The 16,655-nt window shown below is 43.9% G+C and overlaps 1 protein-coding gene across 3 annotated transcripts in view; it reads right to left on the reverse strand.

Annotated features, from left to right (window-relative positions):
- SHC2 (SHC adaptor protein 2) overlaps positions 1 to 16,655 on the reverse strand; it is a 53,146-nt gene that overhangs the window by 17,411 nt on the left and 19,080 nt on the right. For all 3 annotated transcript variants that reach the window (XM_087922696.1, XM_087922695.1, XM_087922694.1), the window contains 3 exons: positions 8,288 to 8,339; positions 2,058 to 2,184; positions 171 to 348 (listed from right to left, as the gene is read on the reverse strand). In XM_087922696.1, coding sequence (XP_087778822.1) covers positions 171 to 348; positions 2,058 to 2,184; positions 8,288 to 8,339 — 357 coding nt within the window. The remainder of the gene's footprint in view (positions 1 to 170; positions 349 to 2,057; positions 2,185 to 8,287; positions 8,340 to 16,655) is intronic.

The raw sequence follows: 16,655 nt of genomic DNA on the forward strand, positions 1-16,655 counted from the left end.
CGGGTCATCCGCCACGTTCTGGCATCGGTTCTTCTTTCACCACAGGAAAGTTTGGTAGGGGCAGGGGGCGGGAAGAGACCGTGGTTAAGAAACAAATGATGATGCCCTTTAAGTTGAGCTAAACAGGCTGGGATACACCAGCTGAACCTGCCAAGGAGTTTGGGGGTCACCTGGCTGAAGTGGGTGGCGTAGGAACCCAGCGAGAGCGTGTGGCTGGACGCCGATCCATAATGGAGGCGAGAGTCCACCAGGCCGCCAAGTGGGGGCTGCTTCCCAGGGATGCTGTTGTAGTAATTGTGTCCTGAGGAGTCTTCCTCTTCACCCCAACAATCGTCCACTCCCATTGTCCTGATCAGAAAGACAAGTGGGGGAAAAGGCCAAGGCTATATAAACTGAATGAATGAAATGAATCAATCAATCAATCAAATAAACAATCACTAGAAACAAGGGACAATGAATGTCACATATTTCAGAAACATAGACATCTATAATATGTGTGTGTGTATGTGTGGGAGAGAGGGGGGGGGGAGTCTGTGTGTGAAAGAGCCGTGTGTCTGTATGTGTGTGAAGGTCTGTGTGTGAGAGAATTCGTGTATGATAGAATGTGTGTTTGTGAGAGAATGTGTGTGTGAGTGAGAGACTCTCTGCATGTGCGTGTGAGTGTGAGCATGTGTGCACGTTTGTGGGAGAGTCTGTGTTTGAGAGTCTATGTGTGTCTGAGAATGTGAGCGTGTGTGTGTTTGTGACAGTCATATGTGAGGGAGAATCTGTGTGCGTTTATGTATGACAGATTCTGTGCATGTGTGTGTGTGTGTGTGTGTGAGAGAGAGAGAGAGTTTGTGTGTTTTTGACAGACTGCATGTGTCCTTGTGTATGTGTGTGTGAGAGAATGTGTGTGTGTATGTGTGTGTGTGAGTGAGAGAGAGACTCTCTGCATGTGCGTGTGTGAGTGTGAGCATGTGTGCATGTTTGTGGGAGAGTCTGTTTGTGAGAGTCTATGTGTGTCTGAGAATGTGAGCATGTGTGTGTTTGTGACAGTCATATGTGAGAGAGAATCTGTGTGCGTGTATGTATGACAGATTCTGTGCATGTATGCGTGTGTGTGTGTGTGTGTGTGTGAGAGAGAGAGAGAGAGAGTGAGTTGTGTGTTTTTGACAGAGACTGCATGTGTCCTTGTATATGTGTGTGTATGAGAATATGTGTGTGTGTGTGTGTGTGCGAGAGAGAGAGTCTATATGTGTGTGTGTAAAAAAATCAAAGTTTGTGTGACAATTGCACGATCAAAACTCCAACACATTTTTACATGGTGTGTGTAAAATTGGGGCAGGGGCTTCAATATCATTTTTTACTAAAAGTTGGCTCTCCCTTCTCCTGGACCAGCTCCTCCCACACTACATCTAATTGGCTCCTCAGTTAGGAGGGAGGGGCTGGCCCAGTGTCAGCCAATGAGCTTAGGTGGCTGAGGGAGGATTAGATCCTGGATCTCTCCCAAACCCTAATCCACCCTTTCCCCACCACAGCTGATTGGCTGTTGGACTGAAAGGGAGGGACTGGCCCACATTCAGCCAATGAGCTTTTATGGTTAAGGAGTACTAGATTGAGGGATTCCCCTCTCTTAGTCCAGCATCTTCCTCATTACACCTGATTGGGTCTTGGGCTAAGAAGGAGGAACTGGCCCAAAGTCAGCCAATGAGCTTCTGTGGCTGAGGATGACTACAATATAGGTCTCCCCGGTCCTAGTGCAGCCACTTCCTCACTATATCTGATTGGCTCTTGGGCTGAAAGGGAGGAACTGGCTCACATTCAGCCAATGAGCTTCTGTAGCTAAGAGGTGGGAGGGGCTAGAATCCAAATTTCCCTCTCCTTAATCCAGGCCCTTCTCCACTAGATTATATTTGATTGGATCTTGGAATAAGAGGGAGGGACTGGCTCAGAATCAGCCAATCATCTGACTGGGGAGGAGGGGGCAATCTAGAACTTGCAAGTCTAAATGTACAGATCTGCAGCATACCCGATCCTCAACGCGTGGGGAAACTGAGGCTATAATAATCCCATACCTCTCCTGGGGTGCTACAGTTTGGGGAGGGCTGTGCAAGTACTGCTTAAAGCGGAGCTCAAAGGCCTGCCCGATGGTGTTGATGATGCTCTGTGCCAGTCCGTCGCAGCATTCCAAGATGTGGCAGGCTGCCAAAGAGAAAAAGAAGATCCGCAACCAGAAATTAAACGTATTTTTCACACACGCGCCCCAAAAGAAGATACACAACAAAGACACAAACTGACACACCCACCACAAGACACAAATAGCAGCGGGAGATGCAGCCACAGAAGCAGGCAATGCAACCTTAGACTGTGTTAACTGAGCCAATGGGGCCTGTCAATGGGCGACATTGGCAGAACTCTGAAAATAAGACATACCTGGAGAAGCGAAAGTGAAAGTGAAACCAAAAGTGAAAGTGAAAAGAAGGGGAATAAAAGAATAAAACTTTTAAGGTTTTCACCTGGATAACATTCACATTCTTTTCCCTGGTTCTTTCATGGCCGCCAGTTGCTGGGATATCACACAGGTAGTTTCCTCGTTTAACGAACGGGTTTTTTTAGCAAGCATTCAAAGTTACGACGGACCTCTAAAAATGGTCCTTACGATTGGATTTCAAAGTTCCAATGGCCACACCCTCTGTCACAGTAACGGGATTGCAATTTGGGCTCTTGGCAACTGGCTCGCGTTGATGGCTGCCAGCGGCGTCCTGCTGTCATGTGACTGTGATTCTTGAAAGGTTTGGGTAGTATCTAAGCTTTACTTCTAGTTGCCATAAAAAAATGCCTACTAGGTGTTGTGGCTCTGATTCCCGAGCCTGTGCTGTTAGAGGAAGAGGACTTGGAAGATGAGGAGGAGGAACTGAGAATGCCTTCCTCCCCAGGACCTTCCTCTCTGGCAATGTCTTCCTCCCTGATGATGCCTCAGGTTTCATCAGACAACCGAGAGGAACAGCCTGAGATTAATCAGGAGGAAGGCATATCAGAGCAGCCCCTGACAGGGAGTCAAGAGGAAGAATGTTGGCTTGATCCTAGGCAGCGTCGTAGGGAGAAACGTGAGCAGCAACATAGGAGGCGTGGGAAGATCAGAGAGTGAGCTGAGTCATTGAGCCACACCCCACAGGGGATAAAAGTGTTGTCGGCTGGAACTTTGTACAGACAAAGTTTGATCTTACTTCAGGTTTTCTTTGTGAATGATTTTTGTGGTCTGCCTTGTAATTTTCTTTAAGTAGCTTTTTACTTGTTATCAGTTCGGACTTGGCAGGCAGAGGGTATTGGAATGCCAAGGACTTTATCAGTTCCAAAGAATTAACTCTGTGAAGTCTGAGCCAGCCTGCCTGCCTGTGTTTGTGTGAGTTTGTACTCTTTCATCTTTTGGGAAAGAAGAAAGGTGAGACAGAATAACTAGGTATAATGGGTTTAATGACTAGGGTAGGGGTTGGCAACCTTAAACACTCAAAGAGCCATATGGACCTGTTTCCCACAGAAAATAAAACACTGGCAGTCACAAAACCCTTCCCACGCCTGACTATTTCCTGAGCTGCCACAAAACTAGCATTTATAGTTGAATTAAAGTGTATTTTCTCCTGAAAGTTTTCTTTTCTTGGATTTATCCATGGTTGGCCTACTGGGGGTTGAAAGCTCAATAAATTGCATGCTGGTGGGTGTCGCATATTGGCAATTGTGATGCATATTTTGAGAGACAGGGAGCCGTAGCAGAGAGGTAAGAAAGAGCCACATGCAGCTCCAGAGCCGTGGGTTGCTGACCACCACAAAAAGGTAATAAAATTAGGTGCAGTCACGCGGTGTCCTGCTTAATGACTGTCACCACTTACTGTCTATGGAGATTCTCAGTCATGGTTGTCCCAAGGGTGCTTTTTCAAGAGGCAACTGGACTTTCTTGGTTTTTATGAAGTGAACTTCATAAAGTTCATTCTATTAAATTAAATTAATTAAAGTTCATCCAATTAACCAGTGGAACATCTTGCCTTCGGGCATTTTGGATGCTTCATCACTGGAGGTTTTAAAGAAGAGGCTGGATGTCTGAAATGGTAGTGTCTCCTGCTTGAGCAAGGGGCAGGACTAGATGACCTCCAAGGTCCCTTTCAGCTCTATTCTGATTAACGCATGGCACAACACAGGAGAACAAACCCATCAGGACGAGATTCAGCAGTCCATCTGCATTTAAGAGACAAAGGCCACTCTTCTGAAGACAACAAAGTCCTCATTTTGGACAGAAAAGACCGCTGGTTTGAAAAAGAGGTCAAAGAGGCCATCTATACCAAAATTGATCAGCCCTCTCTCAACAGAAAGGGAAGGATACAACATCATCTATCTCCAGTCTACAACAGAGGTCCTTTCTGCAGTTCCAAGAAGGCTCCACACCCATTTGCATCACTCGTGACCCTGAGGACACAGATAAACCTCCAGGTGGCCTCAACAACCCGCTAAGAGGATGCAAATAACCAGCTGTCTGCAAGGAGTATCACTCCTTCCATTCCCCACCATCCAGTCAGAGCTGAAGAAGCTTCTGTCAGCGCTCCAGAAAACCTCCATTCCAATCAGTAACTCCGAGACAAGCATAATCTCCAAGGTACCTTTATTAGAATAGCACCTGGCACATCTGTGGAATCTCGAAACTAAAAGTTTCCCGGACGTCCCACAATGTCCCAAACTACAATCCATCCCCTTTTTAACCATCATCACATCACATGGACCAATCACGATCCATCCCAGTGTAAGATCCTTATTCCATCCTGCGCCACACTTAATAACCTTAATATTCTTGGATGAGAAGCGAAACGTCTTCAGAGAAAAAAACAAGAATGACTCTTTTAAAAAGTGGCAACTTTTTTTGTGGGGGGGGAGAACTACCACCATTTTGGGACTGCCACCACTTACAACCATAATTCTGGGCTCAATTATGTTCATACGTTTAGGATTATCTGTACACACTACAACCAACCCATGCATTCCTATACGTTCTTAACATCCCCATAGCACCTCCAAGATCTAAAAGATCTTGCCATGTTCACTGTCAACAACAACAACAACAACAACGATTAACGCAATGAACAGCAGGCTTCGATCAATCAAAACTTTTACTTACAGCTTTTTCAGTAAGATTGGAAAAAGGTGTAAATGAGAAAAATTAGCTAAGGGTCAAGACAACATCCGCTCAATTTAAGCACTTTTCATCTAAGCAGAACGAAAGCTCGGTTTTACCCAGATATCACCACACTCTTATCAAGGGAGCATCTTTGTATGGCAACATTTTTTTTAATTTTTTTTAATTTATTTATTTATTTATTTATTTATTTATCTATCAAATTTAGATACCGCCCGTCTCTCGTTCCTCCAGGTTGACGTTACTGACACCCTGATAGCCTCTGTGTGGCTTAAAATCATACTGTTGGAAGTTAAAACCTTAGAAAATGAAATATTTTAGGAGATATTAGAAAGGCAGAATATGTCCCCCCAAAAGAGTAGAAACTCAGAAACAGAAATTCACCTCAGAAGCAACAGCTCATCCCCACCTTTGTTAATGGGTGGGCCATTAAGTCCTGGACCAGAGTATTCTACATAACAAAGCCCTCTACCCATCTCACCACCTGGCCTGGGAAAATTGCATCAGCCAGCACTCAGGTGAAGTCATGTGGTCCAGACAAAGCCTACAAAGTTAGCTGAGACCCCCGCCCCTGGGAGTCTGACAGCCAATGGGATACGATTCTGACACAGGAACAGGAAGCACTAAGATGGGGCTCAACAGAGGGTATATAAGGGTCTCAGCATCTCAGCCCTCCCTTCTTTTCCTTCGCCCAACATCTTGAAGCATGTGATCGTCCTTTTCACTTTGGAGCTCCAAGCCATGTGGTCAGGGGTGGGATTCTACCAGTTCGCACCTATTTGCTAGAACTGGTTGTTAACATTCTAAGCAGTTCGGAGAATTGGTTGTTAGAAGAAATTACCAGCCTAATCCTGTAAGGAAGGCAGGAAGGAAACATTCTGGTGTTGCTTACAGAAACTGCCTCTCCGTTAACCCTTATTACATTCTTGGCAGGACTAGACTTCCTGTCTCAGGAACTTCTCTGGAGTCTTGTTTCCCTCCTTTGCTGGTACTTTGCTTGTGTGGAAGGACCATTCAAAGTTACAATGGCACTGAAAAAAGTGACTTATGACCATTTTTCACACTTATGACTGTTCCAGCATCCCCACAGTCATGAGAGGCCAGGCGAGGAGATGCGTGCCTCCATGTGAGTGATATTGTGTTGGCCACACCCAGCCAGTAACATGACCACCAAGCCATGTCCACCCACCACCTAAGCCACGCCCACAGAACCGGTTGTTCAACATTATGAATCCTGCATGTGGTCCTGTCCACCATTAAACCATCTTTCCGTACAGCCTCCATGTTTCCACTGTCTTTTTCCCCACCTGGAACTGAACTCAGAAATCAGATATTTCTTCCAACAGTACATTTTTAAAAGGCTGCAGTGCGGAGATGGATTTACGATCTGTCGAGGGGTAAATCTTCCAGCATCTTGATAGCGTAAGGAGCAAAGGAGAAGGAGGCTCAGCGAGAGCAGCTTACCTAAGGCAGCTAGTCAAGAGGGAGCAGAGCTGAAGAGCTGATAGCTCATCCCCCCTGGGCGCCATCTGTCAGCCCTTATATTACAACCCTCACCCTGCAAGCTAAGATGCAGGCCGAAAGTTAGCTGTCTCTTGAGGGAGATGTATTGTTGTCGTAGTGCAATTTCTACAGGTTTTGACATTTTCAAATGGTGCAAATCTTAAAAGAGGTATATAACATGCATTTAACAGGTCTTTGACTTTTTTTTTTAAAAAAAGAAAGAAATCACAAAAGAAGAAATGGTTTACAATTCGTTTATACACACACATCCACACACACCAAATCAGAATAATTGAGTTGGAAGGGGACCTTGGAGGTCTTCTAGTCCAACCCCCTACTCAAACAGGAGACGTATAGTACCGCTCCAGACATGTGACTGTCCAGACTCTTCTTAAAAGCCTCCCGTGTTGGAGCACCCACAAATTCTGAAACCAAGTTGTTCTACTGATTCATTGTTCTTCCCATCAGGAAATTTCTCCTTAATTCTAGGTTGCTTTTCTCTGTGATTAATTTCAATCCGTTACTTCTTGTCTTGCCCTCAGGTGCTTTATGGAATATGGAATATAGAATAAGTTGATCCCCTCTTTTTGGTGGCAGCCCCTTAGATAGTGGAACACTGCTATCTAGTGCTTTTTTGCTCCCGATGTGGATATGTGTATAGATCTAGGAACAGGCACTTGTGTGGGATGTGTGTGTGTGTGTAGGCCAGCCGCTTCGCTACGAAACTATGTGGTCAGGCTTAATTTTTAGGGAGGAAAATAAAGGGGGGAAAATTCTGCTTCTGCCTACCATCATCCATCAGTATTCATCTGGCTGGTGTCCTGTCAGCGTGTGAAAGAGTTGAGGGCTGTTTGGAAACTGAAGCAGTATTTGCTGTGTGAGCAAGAAGGCAGCAGCCAGGAGCCTGGGCGTGGCTTAGCTCAACTGTTCTCTACTAAAGCTGCTTGCTGCTGTGAAAGTAAAACTGAAACTCCTCTCCTCTGCTTGTGTTTTGCATATGGAACAGATTTCTTTTCAGGTGGTGAGGGGGAGTAGAACTCCTTAGCATCAGAGCATGTTAATAATAATAATATAGGAAATACTAATGCTCTGATGGTCATTTAGAAAAATCCTTTCTTAGTGAGCACCTAGAAGCCAAGAGGAACAGACGTGCCAAATTTCAAGTCTGTAGGCTTTACGGTTCTAGAGATTTTGTGATGATGTGTGAGTGCTATTTTACTTTTATATATATTATCCTGTGGCCCCAGGTCATGAAGCCATCATAAAAACATGCTGGTTGCCAAGTGCCCAATGCCCAAATTTTGATCACTTGATCAAAAAGGGATGCTACAATAGTTGTAACTGCGAGGACCGATTGTAAGTCACTTTTTTTCAGGGCAAAGTTGCTAAATGAATGGTTGTAAGTCGAAGACTACATCACAAAATACATGGATATGGGTATGCATATGGATGTATGAACCTACAAAAAAAAAATTGCTGACACCTGGTGTTATGCATTGCTTCGTACAGGCAGATAAAAAAAAACATAGCATAATTTTTAAATAACATCTTCGGCAAGCTTCTGTAAGACGCCATTGCTACAGCTTTTTAAAAGCTGCGTGCTATTTCTCTAATCACACTCACCTCGCTGGTTGATGGGATCCTTGGCAACATAAGCGACGTAATCGGTTGTATCCTGGATGGAAATATAATTCAGAAAAAAAGAGAGTTAACTTTGTGCCTGGTCTGCTAATGCTAAGAAGCAGGACTTATAGTTGGGAGCAATTAAGAGCAATTAAGAGCGATACAGTTAGCCTGAATAAGTTATGGCCATGTTAGATAGAATTGTTTATAGATAGAATTCTTTATTGGCCAAGTGTGATTGGACACACAAGGAATTTGTCTTGGTGCAAATGCTCTCAGTGTACATAAAAGAAAAGATAGATTTGTCAAGAATCATAAGGTACAACACTTAATAATAGTCGTAGAGTACAATAAGCAATAAAATCATACTAGGAAACAGTCATAAGCCTTCCACAACCTCCAAATATGATGGACTGCAATTCCCATAATCCCTTGCCAAGGGATTGAGTTTGGTTTGTTTGTTTTTTAACTTATTGTTAGAATACAGAGCTGGGCCAAGGATGGGAAAGGTATCAGCACTGCACCAGTTTAGCTGAATAAGAGGATTTTTTTTTATTTATGGTGGATGGAGGTGACTTCTCTGCTGAGCAGCAGAATTCCTCCTGACCCCATTTCTAGGTTTGTTTTTAAACTTCACGTTTACCTTCCATGGTCAGGAAAATATATATATAGTGAGAGTGGATCAGTTGTTGAATAGATTGGACAGGAGGGATTTAAAGGAAGTTGGGAAAGCCCCTGGGGAAGATGTGGTAAGGGCAAGTTCCCCACCCTGGGTGGGTGAGGGGGTTGGACTAGATGACCTCTAGGGACCCCTTCCAGCCTTTTCATTCTAGGATTCCATAAAAGAATATATTAGCCAAGGTTATGGTTTATTAACCTTGCCTAGCATGTTGTGGGAATGCATCCACTAGATTTTTCGTTGATTTGGCTAAAAGGTAGACTGGAATAATGTCCCTCAATCCTTCATTATAATGTTTCTCAAGGTTGGCAGCTTGAAAACTTGGGGACTTCAGCTCCCAGAATTCCCTCGCCTGCTGGCTGGGGGATTCTGGGAGTTGAAGTCCACAGGCCTTCCAGCGCACAGGATTGAGAAACACTGCTCCATGATCCCAAATTGGATAATGTATACAATGAGGGATGTCCATAAGGTTGGGGGCAAAAAAGTCAAGATGGCTGCTCTGATTGTGGCCATCTTGATTTTTTGGCCTATCTCTGCCAAGGTTCTCTCATGACAAGTACACCGAGCCTTTCTTTTCTTCCTTTATTTAAATCTTGATATATTTTCTCCTTTATTCAGACGTTCTCTGACAGACTCAGGAGCAAAACCTTAAGATGCAGCCCCATTTCTCTACTTTCTTCTGACTGCATTCTGTACCTGAGTCTCCTTTTCCTTCAATGATTTTTGTCTGTTGAAGCTCAGTAGGCATGATTGTGTGAGGAATTGCCTAAAATACCAAATAAACTTTGGGGGTCATGTTTTATCCAAGAATGTAACCCAAAGAAGCAGGGTTAAAAAAGACAAAAGACTGACAAAAGTGAATTTTTTATTATTTTGTGTATTTTATATTCTTTCTAGCTTTTATTGTTTTTTTAAAAGTAAAAGCTTAAAAGCTCACAAAGCTTTTACTATTTTTATTCTACTCTACCTATCTACAATAATAAAAACTTGATCGGATTATACCTGCATGATTGAAGCCCCACCCCTTTTAAAAGGGGTGGGGCTTCAATCCCACAAGGCAGAGTTGAGCTGCCATTTTGACTTCTTTGACCTCCCTTGGGTTTGGCCTTGATTTAAACAGGTTAGTTTTACTAACTGAATGAAAAGGGCTGGTCCCATTTTGACCTTGGTGATAACATGGGGGAAGGGAATATATTTATTTTAATGGGAAGATGTCAAAATTCAAACCGAGTAATTGGGGAGGGGTCAAAAATGGTGGCTATGATGATGCAATCATGTCCTACTTTTGCTTGCAGCATGCATGCACAACACATGTAAAAAGGACATGTCATGTCTGCAAGAAGCCATCTTGATTTTTGTAACTCCTCCCTCTACTACATCAAGGTTTCCCAACCTTGCCCACTTTAAGACAGCTGGACTTCAACTCCCAGAATTCTCAACAATGGCTTCTCTGGCTGTGGAATTCTGGGATTTGAGATTTATACCTCTGGAAGTGAATAGAGTTAGGAAGCACCACCCTATATGGGCATTCCTGTACACCAGGGATCTTCAAACTTGACAGCTTTAAGACTTGCGGACTTCAACTCCCAGAATTCCTCCCCCAGTCATGTTACTCAGGAACTCTGGGAGTTGAAGTCCACAAGTCTTAAACTTGCCAAGTTTGAAGACCCTTGCTGCACACAAATCCGTGGAAAGCTGTAACATCAACACCGCTTGGCATTCTGGGAAAATAAAATGGCAGTCGACAACAGCTCAGGAGTGCCAAAAAAAACAAGCTTTAGAGAAAAGGGAGAAATGGATAAAATGGATGTAATGTAATGAGGCAGCTTGACAGGATGGTAGTGAATGGGATCGTAAGAAAATGTGTACAATTCTTCTCTGTCATTTTTAAATGTAAAATAAATAACACCCCAGTTTGACCCAAATACTGCAAAGAGTCAATCCTTCCTTTTTTTTGTTTAATCTTTGCCCAGATCTGCAGGTAAAGGTAGTCCTCAAGTTATGATTACAATTGAGCCCAAAATTTATGTTGCTAAGTGAAACATTTGTTAAGTGAGTTTGTCCCATTTTATGACTTTTCTTGCCACATTTGTTATGTGAATCACTGCAGTCATTAAATGAGTAAGTGTTGTGGTTCGCCGGCAGCAGGTGCAGATGGCTGAAGTCTCAGAGAACGAGGACGCAGGTGAGGGGCCTGCTGTGATGCAGGGATGGGGCCAGGACCATCAGGGAGTGGAATGCTGCCTTTGGAGATTGTGGAGGCTGGCAGCAGTGAGGAAGAGGCCCCCGAGGAGCCTGTGCCCAGTGCACCTGCGCACAGGGCTGCTCGAAAGAAAGAGCAGCTGCAACAGCACGGGTTACTTGGGAGTAAATCTGCAAGGTAATGGCCCCTCCCTTAAGAGATAAAAGCCAGCTGAGAAACCGGAGTTCTTTGCAGGAAGCAAAGAAGTTTTTGCACTCAAGCCTTGTGGACGTTCGGAATATCTTGGTTGGTGTTTGGAGACTCTTTGTGTTTGAAATATTCCTTAGTAACTTTATCTAGTGTTCTTGGCAGCCTTGCACAACCTTGGCAAGGCTCGTTCTTATCAGAGACAATTAGTTTGAAACATCCTTTTAACCTTGAAGGAACGGAATGTGTAAAGAATCATTAAAAGGTTTCGCTGTTACCTCTGTTTCGTGTTTGTTTCCTTGCAACAAGGTTTGGATCAGAACAGTAATTACGACTGTTGTTAAGTGAATCTGGTTTCCCCATTGACTTTGCTTGTCAGAAGGTCCCAAAAGGGGATCACATGACCTCGATACACTGCGACAGTCGTAAATGTGAATCAGTTGTCAAGCATCCAAATGTAAATCACGTGACTTGGGAATGCTATAATGGTCATAAGTTTGAAAAATGGTCATAAGCCACTTTATTCAGTGCTGTTGTAACCTTAAATGGTCACTAAGTGAATTGTTTTAAGTCAGAGACTACCTGCATTTCAGCCTGGGTATGCTAAAGACTCCTGAACTCAGCTTTCAGCAATCTGAGCACTCTCCAGATAAGTGGACTTCAATTCCCAGAATGCATTGTAACAGCCCAGATAGCCAGGCTATTACAATGCATTCTGGGGGTTAAAATCCATATATCTTAAAGTGGTCTGCTTTGAAAAACACTGCTTTAGACGCCTCAAATCCAGCGCTGTTCTTGGCAGCTTTGCAGAAGTGGTTTCCACTGTTTTCTCTCATCTAAGATTTCCTGGTGGTCTTTTTTCCAGTGCTAATCAGAGCCAACCCTTCATAGCTTGCAATCTCAGACAAAAACTTCCAGCAGTATGACCTGCAGGGCTCCCAGCCAGTATGACTTGTATGGCTGGGAGTTCTTTCCTGAGGTTGCAATCTATGAAGGGGTTGGCCCTGATGAATACTGGAAAAGAGACCACCAGGAAATCTTAGATGAGAGAAAACAGTGGTGAACCATATCTGTAAAGCTGCCAAGATCTACACTGGATTAGAGGAGTCTAAATTAAAACAGTATTTTTCTAAAGTAGGCTATTTGAAGACATATAGACGTCGACCCCCCCATAATTCTAGCTGGGGAATTCTGGGAGTTGAAGTCCAAGAGTCTTAAAGTAGCTAAGGTTGACAAACCTTAGTCTAAATCTCTTTAATTTGACCTCAGTTCTTTCATACTTGGTATAATTCAGGCCTGTGACCTCTCAGATTTGACTGCCTTTCTAAGTCCCACAGCTTGGACCGCAACAGCACAACTTCACAACCATCTTCCTCACCTGACATATTGTCATAGATCCATCAAAGATCTTGGTTACACTCTCTGGCTTATTTTAAAACTGTGCTCCAATGATTGGCATTTTGTCAAGGGAAGCAGAGACCAAATCCTGGCCTAATTTACCAGTGTTTTACAGGTTGCATTCATGCCACACACACTTCCCAAATTGCCATGCTCTGAGCTCTCCCACTTCAGATTACAGATAATCAGAGTTGGAAGGGACCTTGTAGGTCATCTAGTCCAACCCCCCCGCCCAAGCAGGAGACCCTACACCATTTTTGACAAATGGCAGTCCAATCTCTTCTTGAAAGCCTCCAGGGATGAAGCTCCCACAACTTCCAAGGGAAACTTCTGTTCCATGGGTTGATTGTTCTCACTGTCAGAAAGTTTCTCCTTATTTCCAGGTTAAATCTCTCCTTGTTCAGTTTCCATCCATTATTCCTTGTCTGGCCTTCAAGTGCTTTAGAAAACAGCTTGACCCCTTCCTCCTCTCTGTGGCGGACCCTCAAATATTGGAAGACTGCTATCATGTCTCCCCTGGTCCTTCTCTTTACTAGACTAGCCAAGCCCAGTTCTTGCAACCGTTCATTGTATGTTTCAGCCTCCAGTCCCCTCATCATCCTGGTTGCTCTTCTCTGCCCTTTTTCTAGAGTCTCAACTTCTTTTTTATAATGTGGTGACCAAAACTGGATGCAGTACTCTAGGTGTGGTCTTACTAAGGCTTTATAGAGTGATATTAGTACTTCCCTTGATCTTGGCTGAATCCTCTGTAAATACAATTTAGGATTGCATTACCTTTTTTGGCGGCGGCTGCACACTGCTTACTCATATTTAGCTGGTTGTCCACTAAGACTCCAAGATCCCTCTCACAGCTACTGCTATTGAGTTACTGCTATTGAGTTACTGCTATTGAGCCTTCACAGATCCATAAGCTTAAATGTTACAAGGTTTCCTACTTGTACAAGGGGTTGGACTAGAAGACCTCCAAGGTCCCTTCCAACTCTGTTATTCTGGCCCTACAAGTTAGATTTCTCCGTCTATGTTGCCTCACAAAAATAAGCTAACCAAGATGAAATACTAATGGTTGTGAGAATGCAGCGGCTGGGCTATTAACTCATCTTGGCTAAACGGGGCATGTGGATCTGACTAGCATTTAGCAAGGCACAACAGCTGCTTCCTGGCTTCTACACAGGCTGAGCGCCTGGAACGGAAAAAAAATCCAGCTCATTAATTGTTAAATTGCCTTTGTTCATTTCCTGCAAGGCAGAATCTCTCGCTCGCTTTTTCTGTGACATTTACACAGCCCAGACAAACACTTTGAAATTTTGACACCTGAGCAAGCAGCAAGCTTTTCTCTAGCCTGGAAACGGGCCTTTTGTTATCCCCCCCCCAGTGTGTGTGTGTGTGTGTGTGTGCATATGTATCTGTGATTCTATCATACACACACACACACACACACACACAAGCGTACATCATTTTTTACCTTCATGCCTCTGTCTGCAGTTCATCCCCATCTAAGGGAACATTTTAGCAGAGCCGTCTTTATAAAATACTGTAAAATCGTGCATCCAGTTTTGGTCACCACACTGTAAAAAGATGTTGAGAGTCTAGAAAAAGTACAGAGAAGAGCAGCCAGGAGGATTAGGGGTCTCTGGAGGCTAAAACATACGATGAACGGTTGCAGGAACTGGGCCTGGCTAGTCTAGTGAAGAAAAAGACCAGGGGAGACATGATAGCGGTCTTCCAATATTTGAGGGGCTGCCACAGACAAGATGGGGGTCAAGCTATTTTCTAAAGCACCTGTAGGCCAGACAAGGAATAATGGATGGAAACTGATCAAGGAGAGATTCAACCTGGAAATAAGGAGAAATTTTCTGACAGTGAAAGCAATCAAACAAAGGAACAGAAGTTGCCCTCGGAAGTTGTGGGAGCTTCACCACTTGAGACTTTCAAGAAGAGATTGGATTGCCATCTGTCAGAAATGGTATGCAAGGTTCTCCTGCTTGGGTGGGGGGGTTGGACTAGATGACCTATAAGGTGACTTTCCAACTCAGTTAATCTGTAAACACACCATACAGGTAATCCTCGTCTTAACAACAGTTGAATTAGTGACCGTTCAAAGTTCCAATGGCACTGAAAAATGTGACGTATGACCGCTTTTCACACCGATGACCATTGCTGTATCCCCCATGGACACAGGAACAAAATTTGGATACTTGTCAACTGGTTCATATTTACGACATTTGTAGCATCCCAGGGTCAGGCTGTCCCCTTTTGCAACCTTCTGACAAGCAAAGTCAATGGGGAAGCTTAACGACCGTGTTAGTAGCTTAACAACTGCGGTGAATCACTTAACATCTGTGGCAAGAAAGGTCGTAAAACAGGGCAAAGCTCTGTCATGCCCCTCTTGGAGTCTGACTCCGAGGGAGAGGTGGAACAGCTGACAGGGAATGGGAGTGTGGCTCCGGCAGTTCTGGAGGAAACTGGGGAAGGGCACAGGCTGGATGAGCATTCAGCGGAAGACCCAGGCCCATCCCCTCTTCATCCTAGGGCATGCAGGGAGGAGTGGATAAGGGAGAAATGTGAGTGGCATGATCTACGGGGGAGGAAGGGGCCCTGATCCCCTTCATGGGCTGCAGCTGGGAAGACTGTTTAAAAGGACAAACTGCGCATGGCAAAGGTGCTGGAAGCAAAGCGTGCATTCTTGTCAGAGCTTATCTGTGTTTTGGCTTCCTCCCAACTGGTTGCTATGTTATCTGCTAGAAGTCCGCAATTAATCATCCTTGCCTGCCGTAGTAATTCCTTCAGTGTGGTTTGTGTTGGGTTTTTTAATTTCGAATTAACTTTACTTTGGGTGCAGACTGCATTTATTCCCTCCATAAACTGTTTTCTTTAAGAGTTTGATATCCTGCAGAGGATAGTTGGACATTGGGGCCAAGTTGGAGGCATTAAAGAGACTTTCTTCTATTTTTGTGACTTGGTTATTTTTGTGTCATGCCCCGGGTCATCACAAGCTCACTTAACAACTGTTCCGCTCACCAACTTAAATTTGGGGCTCTATTATGGCCGTAAGCTGAAGACTACCTGTACCAAGGAATACCACATCATTATCATCGTAATTATTACCATCACCATTATTATTTCAAAAGACATTATTGTCCAGGTTCTGCAGCAGCAGAATTACAGGGAGTCCTTGACTTGAGACCACAATTGGGCTGGGGACCTGTTCTTTAGTGAATTATACCCCATTATTTGCCACGGTCTTTAAGTGAGTCATGCGATTGCCAAGGAAGTCCAGCTTCCCGGATTTGACTTTGCTTGTTGACAACCGGCTGGGAAGTCATATATGGCAACCCAGTGACCCTGGGTGCTGTATTTGTGTTAAGAATGTAAGTCACCTAACAGTTATTTGGGTTGGAAATATATAAACCAAGATAGACATTTTATTACTATGCCTTTAAGAGAATGCAAAAACTGCAATTGGGTGTGGTTCGGCAAATGGCCATAAGATGGAGCCAGAAACCTGGGTTGTTTTAGTCTCAGAAGTCTCAGTGAAGTGAGTGAGTCTCTGTTTCCTTCTGTTGGAAAGAGTTGCCGTTCCTCCATTTTTCCCTGTTGACTGTTATTCTTGGATTTGATGTACGTCTGTTACTGAACTGTTTTTGATACTGGACTTTGATACTGGAATTATCCCTGGACTGAACACTGACTGCTTTAAATGTGAATGACTTGGACTGCTTGTTTGGACTGTGCTTAAATGTTTATTGGAAGTAAAAACCTACATTAACTGTACAGTGTATCTGTGTGCTGTGTGTGTATTATTCAAACACTTCTCTCACTACATCTCCCTGTATGCGCTCATTCTCCTAACGGGGAATTACCTCAACAATTTGTCTTAAACAAAGCATCGTTGTAACTTTGGA

This window comes from Pseudonaja textilis, chromosome 1 (genome assembly GCF_049901715.1).
Source record: "Pseudonaja textilis isolate UNSWEBS1 chromosome 1, rPseTex1.2, whole genome shotgun sequence".
NCBI lineage: Eukaryota > Metazoa > Chordata > Lepidosauria > Squamata > Elapidae > Pseudonaja > Pseudonaja textilis.